The sequence below is a fragment of the Mustela putorius genome, unplaced genomic scaffold, assembly GCF_011764305.1.
Source record: "Mustela putorius furo isolate JIRA1106 unplaced genomic scaffold, ASM1176430v1.1 tig00000129_pilon_pilon_pilon, whole genome shotgun sequence".
Lineage (NCBI taxonomy): Eukaryota > Metazoa > Chordata > Mammalia > Carnivora > Mustelidae > Mustela > Mustela putorius.
The window spans coordinates 2489274-2513811 of NW_025421290.1; the positions used below are offsets into that span (position 1 = coordinate 2489274).

A 24538-nucleotide genomic window follows, 5' to 3' on the forward strand; every position below is an offset into this window, starting at 1 on the left:
AGTCAGATATGATCCTAAAGAAACACTAGCTTATTTAGTCATCAATGTCAAAACCTAAGCCTTACGGTTAAGCTGCAATATGGGATCAAGTGTACTCAATAGCATCGGATGGCATGGTATTCATCCAAAAAAGGGAAAGTTCAAGAATTTCTCATATAGAATTCTAGAGAAAACCAGTCTGATTGCTGAAAACAGACAAGTGATAAGGTATATTCCATTTTCAAAGAAGGAGCAATAGACTCAAATTATAACTCCCTAAACGTGTGTTTATGTGTGTGTGTGTGTGTGTGTGTGTGTGTCTAGGAAAGGAGGGAGAGGACAAGAAAGGAGGAGGAAGAGAGATCTTCTGAAGGTAAGATGGTTCAAAAGCTGCCTCAGAAAATAATCATATTTTCCCAAGACTTCTGAAGGGAACCAAAACACAGACTGTAGGGCTGTCACATCATTTATTAAATGCTACTTTTAATATTGTTCAAGGTCAAATGGCCATTTCAATTAAAATCTTTTTCAATTCCAGATAAATACTAATGTGCTTGCTGAACAAACTGGGTTTTCTTACCCAAATGAACTCATCTAATATATTTAAACACTGGAAGCAGAACTTTTTAACAGATTGCTCTGAAGATAAAAAGGCTCAGAAACTTTTTTGAAAAAGCTTCTTGCTAAAGCAAACAGGCAGTCTAATTTTTAAATTAGGCATTTAAGATGAAATGGTGTATGAGAGGAAAGTCCTAATTTCCAAGCTACCATATCTTTCCATTGCTTTGTAAAATTTATTTCCTTTACAGATAAGCTGCAAAGGATATCTACATAGAAACAGACATACAAACAAAAATAAAATAATTTAAGTTGCTTGAACAAGTATTCTTATGGGGTGTGTGTGTGCGTGTGTGTGTTTTAAGGAAGGAACCAAATAGCAGTATCCTTAATAAGACGGTGGATCCACAGCCTTTAAAAATAAGTAACTGCAGAATAACACATAACTGTATGCATGATATTTGGACCAGTATATGGATTCCGTATTGTACTTACCGATCATTACTATTTTTTTTAAAGTGAAGTTCATCAGAAACCAAACAAAGAAAAGATTCAGGTAAAATTCACAAGGACAATCTGTTTAACAAACTTCAAAAATTTTAATTTACAGCACAAAAATCTTGTCATTATCTATACTAAGAATGCTTTTTCCATGATTCCAAATGTATTTTCTCTATATGGAACAGATATAAAGCAGATATAATTAATGTGTTATTTGTCTTCAGGTTATCTTTTTTATTTCTTACTCATCTTTCACCTAAAACAGACATTTTAACACTGAGAACTTGTTGCTATGAAATGTCATCAGGCATCTTTTTAATTCAAATAAGCAGTTTCTAGGAGATTCCTGAAATGGCTAATAAAATATGTATTCTCTGTGATATGTGAATTAATTATAAATCAGACCCTTGTTGGTAATAGTTTGAAACTGGATGATTAGTTAGAGATCATGGTACTAAATTCTTCACTTGCATAAGGAAATTGGTGGTAGGGACAGAGTTAGCCATATATTAAAAACAGCTAGAATTAGAACCAGTGACAGAATCAGAACCTATCTTACAATTTACAGTCTATTTCTCCCCTAGAGGTGTACCCATATTCATACTTATGGTGAAAACTGTGATGTGGTGGTATATCTTCATTAACAAAACAGCAACTTAAAAACATGTCCAAAGTCAGAAGTACAAATTTCAAATAATTCATTAGTTTATGCACTTACTGACCTAGGTCCTTTTGGAAGATGCAATTATGACTCACGAAAGGCAAAGCTTATATTATTTTATGAGAGAGAGATAAAATAGAGAAAAGAAAACATATCTATATCTCTATATTTAGAAAGATAAAGAGATCTATAGATATCTCATATATATAATTTAGGAGTAGAATGCTGAAATTGCTAAGTTCAGAAAAAAGATGTCAATTTAGAGGATAAAAAGATTAAACATAGTTAGAGTTTTTAGAGAGAAATGGTACTTAACTGTTGCCTTAAAAATGGTAAATATTAGGTTTAAGACAGGTGACTTCAAGCATATTCATGGAGGAAAAATGAAATTATGAACAGCACCAAATTCAAAATACACAGATAATGAATTGTTCCCCTTGAGTGGAATATGGTATATTATCTCAGAGATGGGTGGAGGGTCCTGTTACCAATCTAGGAGTCTGAACTTTGAATTGTGGGTAATGAGTAGCTATGTAGAATTTCTAAACAAAGAGGAAATAATGAATGCTTACAGTCATGCCTTTGCTTTAGAGAATGGTTACCTAAGCCAAGTGTATCGTATCCCAATGGAGTTAATCCATGGATGACAGGCAAAAAAGAGCACCTTCCCCTCCCGCCCCCCACTCAGGTATACCTAGAAATAATGAGAACCACTAATATAAAGCAGACAATGAGAAACTCAAGCTGATGGTTGAGAAGATGTTAATATTTAAGTTCCTGGAACCTACTACAGTTTCTTGTTTGTAGCAGTCAGATAAGAATTTTCTGTCACTTGCAACTGAAAGTGTTCCTGCTCATAAGGGAATGCTCTTCTGACACCAGTATTCTGAGGGGGAAAGGGAGGATCAGCGGTGGGAAAAGTAGTAGGAATTTCTTGCAGGACATGAAAGGGTCTATCTTTGAAAACAACAGTTGAACCAGAGAGGCAGGAATGGATTCTGAGGTTTTGATAAGAGCTAATGATTAGAAAGTACTATCTACGTGTCGAACACTACGTTAAACACCTTTTGGCATCATTTATTTCAGTTCTCAGAAATATGTGTAAGATAATGGATGAAAATAAATCTCAATCATGGGAGATATGGAAAATGAACACTGAGAGAAATTATAGATAAAGTAGCAAAGCTGGAATTTAAACCAGGTTTCTAATAGAATCCAATATCATGATTTTCAGATGCATGTTGGGGGTAAAAAAAAAAGATAGAATGAGGACTTTCATAACAGAAAGGGGAGAGATCTTTTTAGGTGGGGCAGGGAATTCAAGAGAAGAAAAAATAATTAAGGAACACTACAAATTTAATTTTGGTTACATTAGATTTTATAAATCAGGAAACAAAGTTGAAATTCACAGAAGCTGGCTGAATTCTTCAGATACAAATGAGCAGGGAAGATCTGTACAGAGTCATGTTTTAAGACCTTATATTACCAAGCAAGGGAGTGCGGATTAAGAGAACAATGGAACAATGGGAACAAAACCTTATTGGAGAAAGGAAGAATAAATAAAAATAAAGACATGAGTGGTGGGGTGCCTGGGTGACTCAGTCAGTTAAGCAGTGGACTCTTGATTTCAGCTCAGATCATGATCTCAGGGTTTTGAGATAAGAATTTTATATGGGACTCCGTGCTGAGTATGGAGCCTGCTTAAAATTCTCTCTTCCCCTCTCCTTCTGCTCTCCCCCCCTACTCATGTGCTCTCTCTCTCTCTAAAACAAACAAACAAAAAAGACATAAGTGGAAGATAAAAACAGAACTAGCACATATGGCACCTTAAAAGGCAAAGAATATATTAATGAGTGATTCCCTCAATAAACATGTAGTTTGCATGAAGTCAACATTGAGACAGACAGATGGATTGATGGAGGGATGGATAGAAAGGACAATAGGCAGACAGACATGCATCATACACATTTGTATCCCTTAAATATATGCATACATTTGTGCCTTAGGGTTTCAAGTCAGTATTTACAGTGAAAACTTCACATACTCAGATTACTTAAATCTTTTAACTCAGCAATATTATATTTATCATTCTGTGTTGTACACAAAGCATTTAGCTTGTGCTTAAGAACATTTTTCTTCAAATACTAGAATCACTGGAGAAAATCTTGACACTGACTGACAGTACAACTAAGAATTACTGAAGGAATATCGGAATAATTTGGTCATCTCGTAATTTATTTTAAAGATTTATTTATTTGAGAATGAGAGAGAGTGTGCCTGAGTGGGGGGAGGAGGAGCATAGGAAGAGGGGGAGAAATCCTCAGGCAGACAAGCCGATTCCCTGCTGAGCACAGAGCTCCGAGGTGGGGGAGGGGGCTCAATCCCAGGACCTTGAGATCATAACCTGAGCTAAAATCAAGTTGGCTGCTTAACTGAAGGAGACACCCAGGCACCCCTGCCATTTCATACATTTCAATGCAAATAGTTAAAATGCTAAGAAACTGCACTTCACTTTTCTTAAGTATTTTTCAATTCCTGCTTAATTTTTAATATGTCCCATGCTTGGTTAATTTTTTAAAATTTAAACCCTTCTTTGATTGAAAAAAAAAAAAAAACCTGCTACTCAAGCTACATAATAATCTTTCTCAAGGAAAATATTTTATTCCATTCAATGAGAAACAGTATTAAAGAACAAAATCCACATATTCACTAATTTTCAAGAAATGTACTCGACTTCTTTCTCTTTGAAAATTGTTTGGAATTAAGAAGAAAGAGTTATTTCCACATTTAAAGTAAGTCTAATAAGTGTGAAATCAAGAGAGAATTTCTTTCAATTTCTCAATGCATGGTCAACTTAAGTCTCAAAGTTTCCTTTTGAAGAACTTTTGCTTTTTCCTACTAGAATCTTTACAACTTCAAGGAAATACTCATTTGCCACAAGAAAGGAATTCATAAGAGATCAAATGTCTTGATGGAACAGCATGAAATACAGCTACTTCTTCCCAAACCCAGAGACAAAGCCAAATAACTTACAAAGAAAGAATATAGGCACAGCAGTTCACAGAAGATGAGTCCAAAAAAAAAGTAAGGTATGTTGGAAACATAACTGCTCAGTACACACAACGGTAATTATGATCAAATGAAGGAAAGTACTAGAGCAAAAGAATGACTAAGAAAGTTAAACATGGCAGGAGAGTAGATGCATATAAAGGATGACAAAACCCTTTCCCTGCTGTACAAGAATCTGACCTTCTTTTAAAGTTCTGCTCTGCTTTCCTGGTAACTTAACAAGAGAAGAACATCAACTATGATTTTAGGCAATATTTCTGTATTAAATTGCTCCTGGATTGAGAGGAATAAAAATAGAGGAATCCTATCTAATAGTATGCCACAGCTTTGAGCTTAGTGTGGTGACTGTAACTTCAGGTACTAGAGGTTGTGTCTATAGATTTGTTACAAGAGATGTTGGTTCCTGTGGGGCTAGAGGATTCTGCCAGAATCTCCATCCCCAAATATACAGCTCCTTGCTTCTTATATATGAACCATGTAGGTAGTGAGACTTAACCTGGGGTAATTTTGCCCATGAGAGGACATCTGGCAATATTTGAAGACTTCTTGTTGTGGTTGTTGTTGAGAAAAGATGTTTGGTGGCATCTCAAGATTAGAGACCAGGAATGTCTCCCAAAGCCCTAAAATCAATAGGATAACCCCCACATACAACAAATTATTACATTTTGGGCAGAATACTTCCTTGTTGGGAGTTTGTCCTATGTCTTAGGACATTTAGCAGCATTCCTGGGCTCTATACACCAGATGCCAGGAGCATCCCACCTTCTCCAATCATGACAATCAAACATGCTTTCAGATACTCAAGTGTCCCCAGGAGTGGGGAGTGAGAAGACATGCTGGCAAGCTGTGGTTCCAATCTTATATCTGTAAAGTCCTTTCAATGTCCTATGTGTCTATGTGAGTTTGAATATAATTGAACTTAAGAAGACCCTCCAGTAGGTTATACATGAAAGGAGTTTATTTAGGTTAAAAGTTATTAACAGGGGCACCTGGGTGGCTCAGTGGGTTAAAGCCTCTGCCTTCAGCTCGGGTCATAATCTCAGGGTCCTGAGATCGAGCCCCGCATCAGGCTCTCTTCTCAGTGGGGAGCCTGCTTCCTCCTCTCTCTCTGCCTGCCTCTCTGCCTACTTGTGATCTGTCTGTCAAATAAATAAATAAAATTAAAATAAAAAAGTTATTAACACAAGAGAATAGAACCCCAAATAACCTAATGCATGCCAAGACAAAAAATCTGGGGTGGCATTAAATATCAAACTCTGATACTGGATCAAACAATTGATAATTACTAAAGATAAAAATTGCTAACAATACATAATCTGAATTTCTATATGAATTCTATTTGTTTGCAGGTGGATTGAGTACTGGTTAAATGTAGGTTTTCTGCTGAAGGGACAGGAAGTCTTGCTGTTCTTTCACAATACTAGCCTATGATTTCACACTTCCTGATTGGTTTTATGTACCAATGAAATGCCTTTTGCCATTCAATTTCTAACATTGTTATCTAAATTCTAAAATGCATAAGCATATTTTTTCTTTTCTTTTTTTTTTAAAGATTTTATTTATTTGATAGGCAGAGATCACTAGTAGGCTGAGAGGCAGACAGAGAGAGAGAAGGAAGAAGCAGGCTCCCTGCTGAGCAGAGAGCCCAATGTGGGGCTCGATCCCCAGACCCTGGGATCATGACCTGAGCTAAAGGCAGAGGCTTTAACCCACTGAGCCACCCAGGTGCCCCAGCATATTTTTTCTTAATCAGAGACCCATGTCTTCTGCCTACTTTATATTTTCCTTTGCACTAAGCATTTTATTGGTCATATATTATTTAAAATAAATTCATAAAATCACATAAAATTCACGGGTATATTATTGTAAACTTCAATGCATTATTTATTTTAATGGATTATTATTATTATCTTTTTGTTTTCATGGGAGAAGAGCATGGTATTTAGAAAATGTCTAAATTCTGTATTTGGGAAGAATACACTTATTTTTGGATGAGAGGTAAATCTGTTTTTATCTGAGAAAGAGGAAAGAGTAACAGAATTTTTATTGTCACACACACATATTTAAATATGTGTTTATGTTCACTTCTCTTGGTTAATATACTTTCATAAAATGAGAAAGGGAGGAGGTGATGACAAGATCCTAGGAAAAGAGACAGCATAAACTTTCTTCATTCAAAATGCATTTAATTTAATCACAGATCTAAAGATTTTCAACGAAAAATGTCTTTTCAGATTATGGAAATGCTGTAATCATTCACTTAAATCTATTTCTACAGAGGTGGGAATAAGTACTTAACTGACAACGTCAATTAACACAAGATTTGGCTGAGTTAAAGTTGGACTACTTTTAATCATTCTACTAAAATTGGCTGGTCCCCATCCTGCTTCTTTGTATAGATACTAAAAACAAAACTTTTAATGGGTAAGTTTTTCTAAATAGCAAACTATGCTTGTATCTACATTAGGATAGCACCAGAGATACAACAAGGAAAATTATGAATTTATTTTCTTTACATGATCTATGTACTGGATAAACCTATTTTCTCTCCAGATAATCTGTACTCGATTACTCAATAAAGACATCACATCTGTGTTGTACACAGAGAAGCTTCTTAGAAAGAGAGTTTCAGTTTTCTCTGACAATTTCCTTAGATGGTTATCTACACTCCTATCTTCTCTGGAAGGGCGGGGAAACAGGGAGCAAGAAGATTGCCTGGGATGGCAGGAGCAGTTCAGCTAAAGTAAATTCATTTTTAAAAAAGGCTTCCTGGGGGCACCTGGGTGGCTCAGTGGGTTAAAGCCTCTGCCTTCAGCTCAGGTCATGATCCCAGGGTCTGGGGATCGAGCCCCACATGGGGCTCTCTGCTCAGCAAGAATCCTGCTTCCCCCACTCTCCCTCTGCCTGCCTCTCTGCCTACTTGTGATCTCTGTCAAATAAATAAAAATTTAAATTCTTAAATAAATAAAATAAAATAAAATAAATAAAATAAATAATAAAAAGGCTTTCTGCAGAATAACATACCCATTTGGAAAGTTCAATTTTCAAATATTCAGAAGTAATAAAAAAATAAAATGTTTAAACAACTCTGTTTTCAAGGTGGTTCCATTAAAATTCCTCATTAAATCCACTGCGAAATGAGGTAAGATATATTTATATGACATGCTGACTAGAAGTAGAAATTTGAGAATTTTATTTTATACAATTTGAATTGTACACCACCTTGTAAAACTATTGTTTTTTCTTTCCAAAGAAGAGATCTTAACTACCTTGGGGAGAGGAAAGGTAGGATGTGAGAAAACAAAATAAATATTAATGTTTTCATAATATTAACATTACCTTAGGGTTCAGTTGATTAATATTTCTAATAATGGTTGCAAACAACAAAAAGAAGCATAGCCACTTAATTCAAATAAAAGAACACTGTATAATAAATGCTAAGTTCTACTCAAGAATAATTGTTAAAATATGAAAAATAGATGTTTAAATATTATATTCTTAGTAAACTTAAAAGCTTTTCCCAACCTGTATTCTAGTAGAGTATATTACAAAGTTTCCCAGTAAGATGTTAATAATAAGAGTCAATAGACGTTTAGTGTAACCAAGTAGAGCTTTACTGTTAAACTTTTCCCAAGGAAAGAGACACTAGAAATGGATCAGTATTCAAGAATCTACCAATTTGACAAGTGAGTTTTGAGGAAGGTGATGATGAAATAATAGCTAATGCTTTTGAAAGAAGTACATCATCTAACGTATATGTTCAAAACAATGTTTTACTTTGAAGTTCTAAGTTGTCTTGAGCAGACTAAATACATATTCAAAAAACTATCAAGGAGGGCCTTTCTCATGTACCAGGAGGCTTTCTAAAGAGGTGAGACTTAGTCAGGACTTGATAGTGAAAAGAAGTTGAGGAATTGGTGGGAACAGGAGAAGGGAGGAGTGGAGCCTAGCTAAAGACTCAAAACAAAATTATCTTGTCTATAAGGCTGAGAAAGGATAAACTGAATAAATATGGAAAACAGGAAATGCACCTGGGTGTGTTATGTTACTAAGTAACATACTTAGTATGTTACTAAGCTGGAAACCCCTTTTGTTGTTCTTCTAGTATGTTAAAATTCTTGTGCATTCACTTATAAATTCCTCTGGATAGCCTTTAATATCTTCTTATGTGAAGACAATTTGCTCCCTTGTTTCTTTTTTTTAATCAATAGTTACTTTCCCTTGTATTAGCTTTAATCTCCAGTCACAGTTATTTTCAGAGTAATTTTGCTGTTTAAAAAAGTTCAAAAAATAGTTATAGTCACTCAACACAGTCATTCTATATATCCCAACATTACAGAAAACTATTCAGTAAGTTGTCTAACAATAATAAGCATAGATATTCGAGTATATTCTGATCTGTATTTAACTTTCTTTATAAGGTCCATGATCTTGTAGCTGCCAAGGGTAGGCTAGACCAAGACAGGCTACTTTGGCATGAAGATTGTTTTGAGTTCTTAAAACATAATCCAAACCTATCAGATTCAGGATAAACTCTTTACCTCCCCCATCAATTGCCTACACAGAATTTAGATAGAGAACCTGTTCCAGGAAGAGAGTTATCACCATAAATAACTACATTATGCTATAAAGTAGGCTAGGATAGATAGGAAAGAACCTAGTGAGGACTGTTTGCTGGAAGTCCCCTATGTCCCATTGTTTCCCAGTTACCTAACAAATTTTGGCTTACCAAATATTTACTCTTACATCTTCCTGTGAATTGCATTCCTTCACTTTGAAGTCCCAGGTCCCTACCCACTTCTTAGTTCCAAATGACAAAGGTACCTTATTTTGCTTGACTGTCTCTAGAATTTCCGAGTCTGTGTGGATTCCCTGTATACATGAAATTACATTTGATTTTCTCCAATTAATCTGTATTGTAGGTACAACAAATGTGCATATATATAATGAAGATTTAATAATAAAAGTGACATTCAGTGCAGTATATATCTTCCCCAACTAATTTCCAAGAAAATGTATTTGAAAATATACACGTTTTACTAAAAGATATTTAAATATCATACATATACGTAAAAAAGTATACTTATAGGGGCACCTGGGTGGCTCAGTGGGTTAAGTAAGCCTCTGCCTTTAGCTCACGTCATCATATCAGGGTCCTGGGATCTAGCCTTGAGTCCCGCATCCAGCTCTCTGCTCAGCAGGGAGCCTGCTTCCTCCTCTCTCTCTATCTCTGCCTGTCTCTATGTCTGTCAAAAAAATTAAAATCTTTTTTTAAAAAGTATACTTACATAATACAAATATAAGAATACACCAATACATACAAATGGCCAACAGACACATGAAAAAGTGCTCAACATCACTCGGCATCTAGGAAATACAATTCAAAACCACAGTGAGATATCATCTCACACCAGTCAGAATGGCTAAAATTAACAAGTCAGAAAACAACAGATGTTTGCAAGGATTTGGAGAAAGGGGAACCCTCCTACACTGTTGGTGGGAACGCAAGCTGGTGAAGCCACTCTGGAAAACAGCATGGAGGTTCCTCAAAAAGTTGAAAATAGAGCTACCCTATGAGCCAGGAGTTGCATTCCTGGGTATTTACCCCAAAGATACAAATGTAGTGATCTGAAGGGGCACGTGCACCTGAATGTTTATAGCAGCAATGTCCACAATAGCCAAACTATGGGAAGAGCCTAGATGTCCATCAACAGATGAATGGTTAAAGAAGATGTGGTATATATACACAATGGAATACTATGCAGCATCAAAAGAAATGAAATCTTGCCATTTGCAATGTTGTGGATAGAACTAGAGGGCATTATGCTAAACAAAATAAGTCAATCAGAGAAAGACAGTAAAAAATATATATATAACAATAAAGCTTATGTACTTAGAAAAAAGAAAAACAATAATTTCCTTTAGGAAGACAATAGGCATATCTTAGTTCCTTCTTTTAATATATATATTTGAGTATATTCATTGAGTATTTTCTCATTGAGTATTTTCATTTAATCAACATTCAATATTTTCAGTATTCTAATGAATAAATTATGCATTATTTAATTTTTATTACTCTACTACTGTTACTTTGTAGGAAATTGTTCTGGTGTTGCTAAATAAGCTCCATACATACTATGATTTTTAAATGATATGAATTAATTGACATATATAACTATTTTATTCTCAAAGAAGCCACTGTAATAGAATAAATCTGCTTCAAATAAAAATGAGCTGTAAAGTTACAAAAAGAACTATTATACAGCTCCAAAAATATGGAGATGAAATTAAGTAATGGCTGAAAGTTTGAAGATCTGTTATCAAAACTTTACATTACACTTTGTAGTTTCATCTGGCAATTTTTAAAAATTTTAGATTAATTAATTAATATTAGATTAGATTAATTTTAAATCACTATTTTTCAAACTTTTAGAATTATATTTGCAACTACCTGTCCTGGCCATGTCACTTGCAATAACTGGCAATTGTTGAAATTAAAGATAGTATAATTTTGTTTGTTTGTTTCCAGGAATGAGCACTATGCACAAGAACTTAATAATTTAAACTACTTTATTTTGGTGCTTTAGCTACTCTTAACAGGACATAGAATGGTGTAAAATACTTTGAGTCTTCTGTCACTTGTTAAATCATTCTTTATCTACACCTGTTAAGAAGAAGCACATTTGGGGGAGGAGTTAAGATGGCGGAGAAGTAGCAGGCTGAGACTACTTCAGGTAGCAGGAGATCAGCTAGTTAGCTTATCTAAACATTGCAAACACCTACAAATCCAACGGGAAATTGAAGAGGAGAACAGCAATTCTAGAAACAGAAAATCAAGCACTTTCTGAAAGGTAGGACCGGCGGAGAAGTGAATCCAAAGTAATGGGAAGATAGAACGCGGTGGGAGGGGCCGGCAAGCAGCAGAGCAACAGAGCACAAAATGAGGACTTTTATTAAGTCTGTTCTGCTGAGGGACATCGCTCGAGGCTAAACCAGGGTGAAGCCCACGTGGGGTCAGCGTGGCCTCAGGTCCAGCAGGGTCACAGAAGGATCGGGGGTGTCTGAGTGTTGCAGAGCTTGCAGGTATTAGAACAGGGAAGCCGGCTACAGAGACAGAGCCGAGGAGTGAGTCCTCAGCTCGTGTTACCTTGAACCAGTCACAGGTTGGGTGAGCTCAAAGCACAGCCGGAGGCCAGGGAGATGGGAGTGATTGGGTGCTATTCTCTTAGGATGCACTGAGGAGTGGGGCCCCAAGTCCTAGACACCTCTGGGCCGGAGACTGGGAGACTGCCATTTTCATTCCCGTCCTCTGGAACTCTACAGAGAGGGTTCAGGGAACAAAAGCTCCCGAAAGCAAAACCTGAGCGGATTACTCAACCCGGCCCCTGGTAAGGGTGGTACAATTCCACCTGGGGCAAAGACACTTGAGAATCACTACAACAGGCCCCTCCCCCAGAAGATCAACAAGAAATCCTGCCAGGACCAAGTTCACCTATCAAGGAGTGCAGGTTCAATACCAAGGAGAGCAACGGAATTCCAGAGGAGGAGAAAGCAAAAAGCACAGAACACATGGCTTTCTCCCCATGATTGTTTAGTCTTGCAGTAAATTTAATTTTTTTTCAATATTTTTTCTTCTGCTGCTAAATTTTTTTTAACTCTTACCCTTTTATTTTTTAATTTTAATGTTTTTAAACTAGTTTATCTAATATATATATTTTTTTCTTTTTATATTTTTTCTTTGTTTTCTTTTTTTTTTTTTTCTAAACCTCATTTTATCCCCTTTCCCCTCCACGATTTGGGGACTCTTCTGATTTGGTTAAAGTGTATTTTCCTGGGTCTTTGACACCTTTTTAGTATTTGACTTGCTCCTTCATATACTCTTATCTGGACAAATGACAAGGGGGAAAAATTCACCACAAAAAAAAAAAAAAAAACAAGAGACAGTACCGAAGGCTAGGGACATAATCAATACAGACATTGGTAATATGTCAGATCTAGAGTTCAGAATGACGATTCTCAAGGTTCTAGCTGGGCTCGAAACAGGCATGGGAGATATTAGAGAAACCCTCTCAGGAGATATAAAAGCCCTCTCTGGAGGAATAAAAGAACTAAAATCTAACCAAGTTGAAATGAAAAAACTATTAATGAGGTTCAATCAAAAATGGAGGCTCTCACTGCTAGGATAAATGAGGCAGAAGAAAGAATTAGTGATATAGAAGACCAAATGACAGAGAATAAAGAAACTGAGCAAAAGAGGGACAAACAGCTACTGGACCACAAGGGGAGAATTCAAGAGATAAGTGACACCATAAGTCAAAACAACATTAGAATAATTGGGATTCCAGAAGAAGATGAAAGAGAGAGGGGAGCAGAGGTATATTGGAGAGAATTATTGAAGAGAATTTCCCCAACATGGCAAAGGGAACAAGCATCAAAATCCAGGAGGTGCAGAGAACCCCCCCCTCAAAACCAACAAGAATAGGTCCACACCCCAACACCTAATAGTAAAATTTACAAGTCTTAGTGATAAAGAGAAAATCCTGAAAGCAGCACAGGAAAAGAAGTCTGTAACATACCATGGTAAACATATTAGATTGGCAGCGGACTTATCCACAGAGACCTGGCAGGCCAGAAAGAACTGGCATGATACATTCAGAGCATGAAACAAGGAAAACATGCAGCCAGGAATACTATATCCAGCTAGGCTATCACTGAAAATAGAAGGAGAGATAAGAAGCATCAGGACAAACAAAAACTGAAAGAATGTGCAAACACCAAACCAGCTCTACAGGAAATATTGAAAGGGGCCCTCTGAGCAAAGAGAGAGCCCAAAAGTAGTAGATCAGAAAGAAAAAGAGACAATATAGTAGCAGTCACCTTACAGATAATACAATGCCACAAAATTCAGATCTCTCAATAGTTACCCTGAATGTTAATGGGCTAAATGCCCCAATCAAAAGACACAAGGTATCAGAATGGATAAAAAAACAAAACCCATAAATATGTTGCCTTCAAGAAACTCATTTTAGACTGGAAGACACCTCCAGATTTAAAGTGAGGGGGTGGAAAACAATTTACCATGCTAATGGACATCAGAAGAAATCTGGGGTGGCAATCCTTATATCAGATCAATTAGATTTTAAGCTAAAGACTATAATAAAAGATGAGGAAAGACACTATATCATACTCAAAGGGTCTGTCCAACAAAAAGATCTAACAATTTTAAATATTATGCCCCTAACGTGGGAGTAGCCAACTATATAAACCAATATCAATAAATAACAAAAGCAAAGAACCACATCAACAATAATACAATAATAGTAGGGGACTTTAACACTCCCCTCACTGAAATGGACAGATTATCCAAGCAAAAGATCAACAAGGAAATAAAGGCCTTAAATTACACACTGGGCCAAAGGCATCACAGATATTTTTAGAACATTTCATCCCAAAGTAACAGAATACACATTCTTCTCTAGTGCACATGGAACATTCTCCAGAATAGATCACATCCTCGGTCCTAAAGCAGGTCTCAACCGGTATCCAAAGATTGGGATCATTCCCTGCATATTTTCAGACCACAATGCTCTGAAGCTAGAGGAAATTTGGAAAGAACCCAAATACATGGAGACTAAACAGCATCCTTCTGAAGAATGAATGGGTCAACCATGAAATTAAAGAAGAATTGAAAAAATTCATGGAAACAAATGATATTGAAAACACAATGGTTCAAAATCTGGGACACAACAAAGGCAGTCCTGAGAGGAAAATATATAGTGGTACAAGCCTTTCTCAAGAAACAAGGTCGGTCTCAGGTACCCAACCTAACCCTACACCTAAAGGAACTGGAGAAAGAACAAGAAAGAAACCCTAAAACCAGCAGGACAAGAGAATTCATAAAGATCAGAGAAGAAATCAATGAAATAGAAACCAAAAAAAACCAAAAAAAACAAAAAAAACACAATAGAAATAGAACAAATCAATGAAACTAGGAGCTGGTTCTTTGAAAGAATTAATAAGATTGAGAAACGCCTGGCTAGACTTATCAAAAAGAAAAGAGAAAAGTCGCAAATAAATAAAATCATGAATGAAAGAGGAGAGATCACAACTAACACCAAAGAAATACAAACTATTATAAGAACATACTATGAGCAACTCTACGCCAACAAATTTGACAATCTCGAAGAAATGGATGCGTTCCTAGAGACATATAAACTACCAAAACTGAACCAGGAAGAAATAGAAAACCTGAACAGACCCAGAACCAGTAAAGAGATTGAAATAGTCATCAAAAATCTCCAAACAAAAAAAAGCCCAGGGCCAGATGGCTTCCCAGGGGAATTCTACCAAACACTTAAAGAAGAACTAATTCCTATTCTCCAGAAACTGTTCCAAAAAATAGAAATGGAAGGAAAACTTCCAAACTCATTTTATGAGACCAGCATCACCTTGATCCCCAAACCAGACAAGGATCTCATCAAATAAGAGAACTACAGACCAATATCCTTGATGAACACAGATATAGAAATTCTCACCAAAATACTAGCCAATAGGATTCAACAGTACATTAAAAGGATTATTCACAAAATACTAGCCAATAGGATTCAACAGTACATTAAAAGGATTATTCACAACATTAAATGGATTTATTCCAGGGCTGCAAGGTTGGTTCAACATCCGCAAATCAGTTAATGTGATACAACACATCAATAAAAGAAAGAACAAGAACCATATGATACTCTCCATAGATGCTGAAAAAGCATTTGACAAAGTACAGCATCCCTTCCTGATCAAAACTCTTCAAAGTGTAGGGATAGAGGGCACATACCTCAATATCATCAAAGCCATCTAGGAAAAACCCATCGCAAATATCATTCTCAATGGAGAAAAACTGAAAGCTTTTCCGTTAAGTTCAGGAACATGGCAGGGATGTCCATTATCACCACTGCTATTCAACACAGTACTAGAAGTCCTAGCCTCAGCAATCAGACAACAAAAGGAAACGAAAGGCATCCAAATCAACTAAGAAGAAGTCAAACTATCACTCTTCGCAGATGATATGATACTATATGTGGAAAACTCAAAAGACTCCACTCCAAAACTGCTAGAACTTGTACAGGAATTTAGTAAAGTGTCAGGATATAAAATCAATTCACAGAAATCAGTTGCATTTCTTTACCAACAAGACAGAAGAGAAATTAGAGTCAATCTCACTTACAATTGCACCCAAAACTATAAGATACCTAGGAATAAACCTAACCAAAGAGGCTATGAATCTATACTCAGAAAACTATAAAGTACTCATGAAAGAAATTGAGGAAGACACAAAGAAATGGAAAAATGTTTCATGCTCCTGGATTGGAATAAAAAATATTGTGAAAATGTTTATGCTACCTAAAGCAATCTACACATTTAATGCAATTCCTATCAAAATACCATCCATTTTTTTCAAGGAAATGGAACAAATAATCCTAAAATTTATATGGAACCAGAAAAGACCTCAAGTAGACAAAGGAATATTGAAAAAGAAAGCCAAAGTTGGTGGCATCACAATTCTGGACTTCAAGCTCTATTACAAAGCTGTCATCATCAAGACAGCATGGTACTGGCACAAAAACAGACACATAGATCAACGGAACAGAATAGAGAGCCCAGAAATAGACCCTCAACTCTATGGTCAACTAATCTTTGACAAAGCAGGAAAGAATGTTCAATGGAAAAAAGACAGCCTCTTCAATAAATGGTGTTGGGAAAATTGAACAGCCACATGGAGAAAAATGAAATTGGACCATTTCCTTATTCCACACACAAAAATAGACTCAAAATGGATGAAGGACCTCCATGTGAGAAAGGAATCCATCAAAATCCTTGAGAAGAACACAGGCAGCAACCTCTTTGACCTCAACCACAGCAACTTCTTCCTAGGCACATTGCCAAAGGCAAGGGAAGCAAGGGGAAAAATGAACTATTGGGATTTCATCAAGATCAAAAGCTTTTGCACAGCAAAGGAAAAAGTTAACAAAACTAAAAGACAACTGATAGAATGGGAGAAGATATTTGCAAACGACATATCAGATGAAGGGCTAGTCTCCAAAATCTATAAAGAAAAAATCAAACTCAACACCCAAAGAACAAATAATCCAATCAAGAAATGGGCAGAGGACATGAACAGACATTTATGCAAAGAAGACATCCAGATGGCCAACAGACACATGAAAAAGTGCTCCACATCACTCAGATTCAGGGAAATACAAATCAAAACCACAGTGAGATATCACCTCACACCAGTCAGAATGGCTAAAATTAACAAGTCAGGAAATGACAGGTGCTGGCGAGGATGTGGAGAAAGGGGAACCCTCCTACACTGTTGGTGGGAATGCACGCTGGTGCAACCACTCTGGAAAACAGCGTGGAGGTTCCTCAAAATGTTGAAAATAGAGCTACCCTATGACCCAGCAATTGCACTACTGGGTATTTACCCTAAAGATACAAACGTAGTGATCCGAAGGGGCACGTGCACCTGAATGTGTATAGCAGCAATGTCTACAATAGCCAAACTATGGAAAGAACCTAGATGTCCATCAACAGATGAATGGATAAAGAAGATGTGGTATATATACACAATGGAATGCTATGCAGCCATCAAAAGAAATGAAATCTTGCCATTTGCGACGACGTGGATGGAACTAGAGGATATCATGCTTAGCAAAATAAGTCAATCGGAGAAAGACAACTATCATATGATCTCCCTGATATGAGGAAGTAGAGATGCAACATGGGGGGTTAAGGGGGTAGGAGAGGAACAATCGAAACAATATGGGATTGGGAAGGAGGGAAACCATAACTGACTCTTAATCTCACACAAAAAAAACTGAGGGTTGCTGGGAGGAGGGGGGATGGGAGAGGGGGTGGAGTTATGGACATTGGGGAGGGTATGTGCTATGGTGATTGCTGCGAAGTGTGTAAACCTGGTGATTCACAGACCCGTACCCCTGGGGATAAAAATACATTATATGTTTATTAAAAAAAAAAAAAAAAAAGAAACACCAGCAGCAAATTAACTGGAGATAGTAAATAATTCAGTATGTTTTAATAAAATGATTTCCTTATAATTTTAATCCAACAGTAGGTAACAATAAATCTCATTTGGCAATTTAGGGCATTAAACTAAATGGAGTATTCCATTATTTATAGACTGTGGATAAATATATACTATTTATATTTAGGCACTAGAATCTCATCAACATCCTACATACAACAATTTCTGTGCTCCTTTAGTCCTTTTACCTGGTTATTGTTTAACTGGACACAGTAAAATTAAATAAGGAAAAAGTGTGCCTTAGAGATACCAGATTTTTGTTTATTTCTTATTTACCATGAAGATCTCTTTTTCCTTCTTTTACATTTCAAATCATAAAATTACATATATATATATGTGTGTGTGTGTGTGTGTGTGTGTATTATATATATAAAATAGACTGTCCCAGAATTTGCCAATGTAATAAACATTTTAAGAAAGGAAATCATAATAAACTAAAGCGTAGAGTTCATGTCCTGAAAAAGGTGTTTCATAAGTGTTAGAATAATCTGACATCTTCATATACTTAAAACACTTTCAGGCCTCACACTCAATGCATCAAGTCCTCAGATACCTCCGAAACCTAAATAATAACAATCAGTCATGTAAGAAGGAAGGAATAGGCCATATATATATATATATATATATATATATATATATATATATAAATATTTTATTTGTTATCAAACTTACATTTACTCAGCAGGGTAATGAATAGCTGTAATGCAAAATGTATTGTGCTGAGAATACAAAATATAGATAAGGCAAAGCAAAACTAATTGCTGAAGATAATATAAACACATGCACATATATGTATGTGTGTGTACACGTGTGGGAAATAACTTAGTATTTTATATGGATATTTATCACACATAGCATGACTGCAAGTTAAGCACAAATGCCATATTATTTTCTTGCGTTTAAGATGTCACTATACAAGTTGCAATGTTTATCATTTAAAAACTATCAAAATTCCTGCATTGTAAGTTTTGCAGGAATAAGCCTTAGTTAGGCATGCAGGTTGGACTTGCTAGCAGGAATTACGTGCCTAGAAAATCAACATTTGATTCACTCAGGAATAATCTGGAGTTGTTACCAGTTATTTGTACCTGGCAAAAGCTCAGGCACATAATCAGATCCTTCAAAAGAACTGGGAATACATGAAAGGGAGCTTCTTGAAAGACATGATGGCATCCTTACCTGAAATTGGCAAGGCTATAGGAACCCAGCTGGCTTCTTCGTAGGCCAAGGAAGCTTGCCTCTGAGAGGAAGTGCTGTTAGATTATATTCCCTGCTCTGTGAAGTCATTTGGGGATGCAGATCTTTTTATTTACATTAAATGAACTAGAATTTGCCTATGTCTGTTGCTGTCTTTTAGTCAATTACATCCTGTGACACTAGAGACAACCATGCCAGTATTTATTTTCATCTACTACTGCAAGACTAAATTTTTAAATCCTGTGCTGAACTTAATGATTCCTATGGGACTTATTAAAAAGCAAAACGAAAAAAAGAAAAGAAAAAATTCACACACTCAAGAATTCTGAAGGTTTGAATATTCTGTGGAGTTTGGAGACCCTGGTTCTTAAAACTTTAATTCAAAATTCCCTAGAATCTAATGGATTCCCTAACTTTTATTTGTATCAGAGCTTCCCCAGAGAAGCTCACAGAGCTTCACATCACATCACAGACATCACATCATATCACAGATATATGAGTAGAATAACACCAGTAGCCCAATAGCTTTAGGAACACCAAAGCTTTGCGCCTAACTCCAGAAGAAGCACAGAACTCTGTGATTAACAACAACAATAAAGTATTTCAAACTGTATCAGTTTCCTCTATGGTCACTGGCAAGGTTTTTGTTTTTGTTTTTGTTTTCAAGAATTAAGGAGAAGTTTCTCTTTTTTAAGTCATTTCTTCTTTTTCTGTCTAGAACCTGTTTTCACATGAACCTCCTACCCATGAGCTTATCATAAGTATAAAGACCAGTGAGGAAAAAACAATACTGAATGGCTGAATAAAACTTGCTTTCTAAAAGCTACATTATTTGGGGATGCCTGGGTGGCTCAATCAGTAAGGCATTTGCCTTAAGATCAGGTCATGATCCCAGGATGCTGGGATCAAGCCTCACATCAGGCTCCTCGCTTGGTGGGGAGTCTGTTTCTCTGCCTGCCACTCCCCATGCTTGTGTGCTCTCTCTCTCTCTCTCTCTCCCTCTCTTATTCTCTGACAAATAAATAAATAAAATCTTTAAAAACATAAAAAAAATAAAAATTGCATTATTTGGAAACAAACACACTCATAACCAATTGGAAATCAGCCAAGGCATTTGTCAAATATCAGTTTGCGTATTTACAGGACAAACAGCAAATAGGAATCTGAGTTTCTCCAGAATGGAGACAGGGAATGGTTATGCAATGCCCAGAACTTTGCTCCTCTCCCCACAACTCACATAACTTATATACAAATGAACTTGTTATTAGGTCCAAACATAATCCTTCCATATCTCAATTATTTTTTCCAATTTAAAGTCAGTTAATCCAATCTGCCAACATCCTTAAATCTAATATAAAAAGAGACGTTTTTGGACTAAATTCTATTTTCCATTTTCTGAGTTAGAGAGACATAGAAAGGAAACAACATCGTTGCTTATTGAAGTGTATAGTGTATCTAATGCATTCATATTCTTAAAGATTTTGCTACCACGTATTTAGCAAATTGTATATCAATTAAAACTTAGAGCAGTAATACTGGAGTTTGAACAGATTATGTTTAGTTTGCTGCTTTTCTTTTGGCATTATCTGTACCACCTGCCTTCCAAGTTACCAGGGCATCCTCTAATAACCCAATGTCAGGGACATCATTAAATATACATATTTTTTACACTTAGAAATTTATGTACTTTTAATACTAAAGGCAAATTCAAAGGACGTAATATCTACATTTTTTGGGGGCGGTCAGAACTATAACAGTGATTTCAACACAAATAGTTAAAAATCAATCATATTTAACTCTCACAGTAAATCATTTTCAGTTAAGCAAATCAAACAAAAATTCAGGACCTAATATTTGAATGATCTCAATGCTAGTAGGTAATTATGTAATCTACTCTTAAAACTTCAGATATGCAAACATAGCATTTCAATGATTAGGTCTCCACAATTTAAGCAAAGGGATGCTTTGAAATAGGTTGATAATTTGGGCAAAGGTGCATGCAATTGCCTGAAGTAGAAACAAGAACTCTGAAAACAAGAGTATGGTAATCTGAATTAGCAATTACTTCCCATCTTTACTTTGCCTCATTGAACATGGCCAGTTTTGAACCATTACATTTGTTGATTCTTTGGCATTAACCAATCACACAATCCTGTCAAAATTATCTCTCCCCCCCCCACCCCGCCCCTCCCACACTAATACTAGCTAATACTTTTCTATGAGTATTAGCTCAAATAACAAGCAGATTTAGGGAAGGTTTCAATTGACTAGTAACAAAGTAGAAACATTTTATCCTAACCCAATTCCAAAATTCACTTCCTTATACTAGAGGAATAATCACATCCTTTTTTCCCTTGTCTTCCCATGGGACACAAAGAAAAAAGAAATTACTTACACTGCACAATGAGCTGCACCAAAGCTTCTCTTGGCTTCACGTTAAATCCATTGTACTGGCTGGTCTGACATCTGTACATTCCTGACATTTCTCTAGATACATTCACAATCCTCAGTGTTCCATCATAACTCTCCATTTGCATTGACCCATCAGGCATTGCAACTTCTTTATCCGCTCTAGACCAGAGGATGATGGGCTTAGGTTTTCCAGTTACTTGACACTGCAGTTCTATTGTGTCCCCTTCTCTGGTGACCAGAGGTGATTTTTCCTGTGGAACAGTCAGATTGGGTGGAACTTGAAATGGGAAAAAGAAAATTTTTCAAGGTTAGTATAAACTGGTAAAGCATATTCAAACACAGAAAATCATAAGGAAACAATTTCTGCTGGTTGAAGAGGTGTGACAATTCAGATGACAAATACAACAGAGACCCTGGCAGTCAGTGACACATACTCTTACTTAAAAGAATTCTGAATTGTTTTCCTATAACTCTCTCCAATGAGGTCTTCAAACATTAGCAAAATAAATAGAGCATTAAATTGGAACAGGAATGGTCAACACAAGAACAATCTACTCAATGACTTGTCATTATCAGCCATTAACTGGGTTTTTAACATCCGCATTTCACAGAAGAGTGAACCTGCTTGCTGAAAGTAGGATTCAGTTTTTCAGTCTTGTTTCCTATGCTGTTGTCTCTTACCCAGGAATGCTAAAAGAAAGGGATAAGAGACATTATCAACTTAGCTGGCACAGTAAATGAAAGTAACAGGAAAAGGAAAAAGTTCCTCTGATATAAAATCAGAAGATTTGACTCTGGTACAGAAACTGTTGCCAAACTGCTAAGGTTAGGGTTTTGGTTTTTTTCCCTACCGGAAATGGAAATGCAAGGGGAAAACTGACTTACAATGCCACACTCTGAGAATCCACGCACCATATTCCTCTCCTTGGACTTCTAACAATTTTTTTTTAAACATTTGCACTTCATATAACTTCCTTTTAAGACATTTTAAGGTTACTGTAAGTAGTTTGCCATAATTTGCCTCTATTTCAGTAGAACTGATTCTAGGTGAACTTTCCAAAACATTTCAACAAAATAAGAATTGTAATTTTTCAGGTAATGGTAAAATAGGTAAAATACCTGATTTTACTGAAGATATTTATGAGAGGTTCATTTGACTGGAAAGTATTTTACTAAGTTGGAGTATATTTATGCTAGGGTTTAGTAAAAAGTATGAACCAGTAAGAGGCAAGTGCTACCCAAATTGTTTTGTTACAAATAGTATCACCTGTCGCACTGAAGACTCTTATTTCTTATACAAATGTACACGAAATCCATTGTGTTTGTGCAATAAAACATCTATCAAAAAAAAAAAAAAGTATGGCTAACTTAGAATGCCAGAATAAGACTAACCAGAACTACTTAAATAATTCTATTCTTCTGATAGATGCCACGTGCTCTGTTTGGAGGCAGTACCACATATATGGATAAAAAACAAAGGTTTTACTCTTCCTTCTAGCATTACTATATTCCAGGGCCCAGGAACAAAAGCAAACATAATTTTAAAATTATTTTTCAACTTACGTTGAAGTGTTATTGCTCTTATGACACATAGAAAAAGATATATTTAAATCCAAAATGACAGGAGAGTTAATTATCTTGCTATTTAAGTACCTTTATGTCTATTTCTTTTCATTTAATTCCTTCATCTACTTCTTATTTTCAAAAACTAGTTGAATAACGCATCTTAGAAATTAACATATATGAAACACTAACCACCACCTTTTTGAAGTAGATACATGCATTCTGGAATTTGGCATTAAATATATCTTCTAAAATTGTTACATTTTAAAAACCTACACAACTAATTTGATTAAATTATTGACTTCTGTAAATATAAAAATATTAATGATTTCACTAAATAATTTGTTCTTTCTGAAATGAACCACAAGGGAATGATGCAATTCTAAAAAGCAGGATGGGGAAGAAGCCGTAATATTTACTCACCCTCCATGAGAAAGCACACAGAACGACAGCAATAACCTCTGCATTTAACATTAATTATGCCCTACTATGTGCCAGGCATAATTAGAGGTTTTAGATTTTCATTCCCTTGATAATCCTAAGGATCAAATATTTAACATTAAAAATTAACAAATGAGAACACTGAGAATAAGAGAGAATAAATGCTTTGCTCTGAACAAAATTCAAATTGAGACTAATTTATAGCAGGTGGCCAATGTTGAGAAATGACTCCTGTCTCAGTCTCCAGAAAACTTTGGCATCTGGAATAAATAACTGGAGTTAGCACTGGGACCTCCCCCACCGCCCAGCTCATTACTGCTGTGTTCCCAGGGACAAATTGGACGAATCTTCCCTGCTTATCTCTTGGTCACTTTATCAGGGACAATAAAAAAGAGCCAAGGTAAAAATTTGAAGAGGTAAATGACACATACTTTTCAGATCATCTGATCTATTTTATATGTTATACATCTATATTTATCTTAAATACCTTTCTATCTATATTAGGATATTTCTTATGTATGTCAAAATTGCTTATAAAATACCCCAGCCCAAATATATATCTGAATTCTGACAAATCTTTGTGAAATAAATGAAAATAAATGATAAACTTAAGGTTATTTAATGGACGGTTATTATTTGAAATCTTTCTTCCTCATCCCTTCCAAAAACAACCCACATGACCCTGGCCAACCTTAATCACTCTGAGTATTAATTTCTTCATTTTTGAAACTAAGAATTTGTACTTTATGAGCTACAAGGCTATTAATGTTCTTTCCATAAACCAAATAGTGGAATGTGAAGGACAGAAGTGGTACTAAATGAAAGTGTTTATTTCCAGACTTAAAGATGAATATTCAAAGACTTTAATTCATTAGGAGATTTTAATAAAAAAAAAGATGGTGGACTAGCTATATAATTTTTTTTTAGTTTATCATGCTACATCATTCAAAAACTCCCTTTGTACATACATACATAATCAAAATTACAGAAATGTAAGCCTGTTTTGATCTACATTAAAATAAAAATAGATTTTTAAAATAAATTAGCCCAGTTTTTGC

General features: G+C 35.7%; 1 protein-coding gene across 1 annotated transcript in view; it reads right to left on the reverse strand.

Moving 5' to 3' along the window:
* MDGA2 (MAM domain containing glycosylphosphatidylinositol anchor 2) overlaps nt 1-24538 on the reverse strand; it is an 871541-nt gene that overhangs the window by 213419 nt on the left and 633584 nt on the right. Inside the window, exon 8 of the mRNA XM_004738721.3 lies at nt 21460-21753. Coding sequence (XP_004738778.1) covers nt 21460-21753 — 294 coding nt within the window. The remainder of the gene's footprint in view (nt 1-21459; nt 21754-24538) is intronic.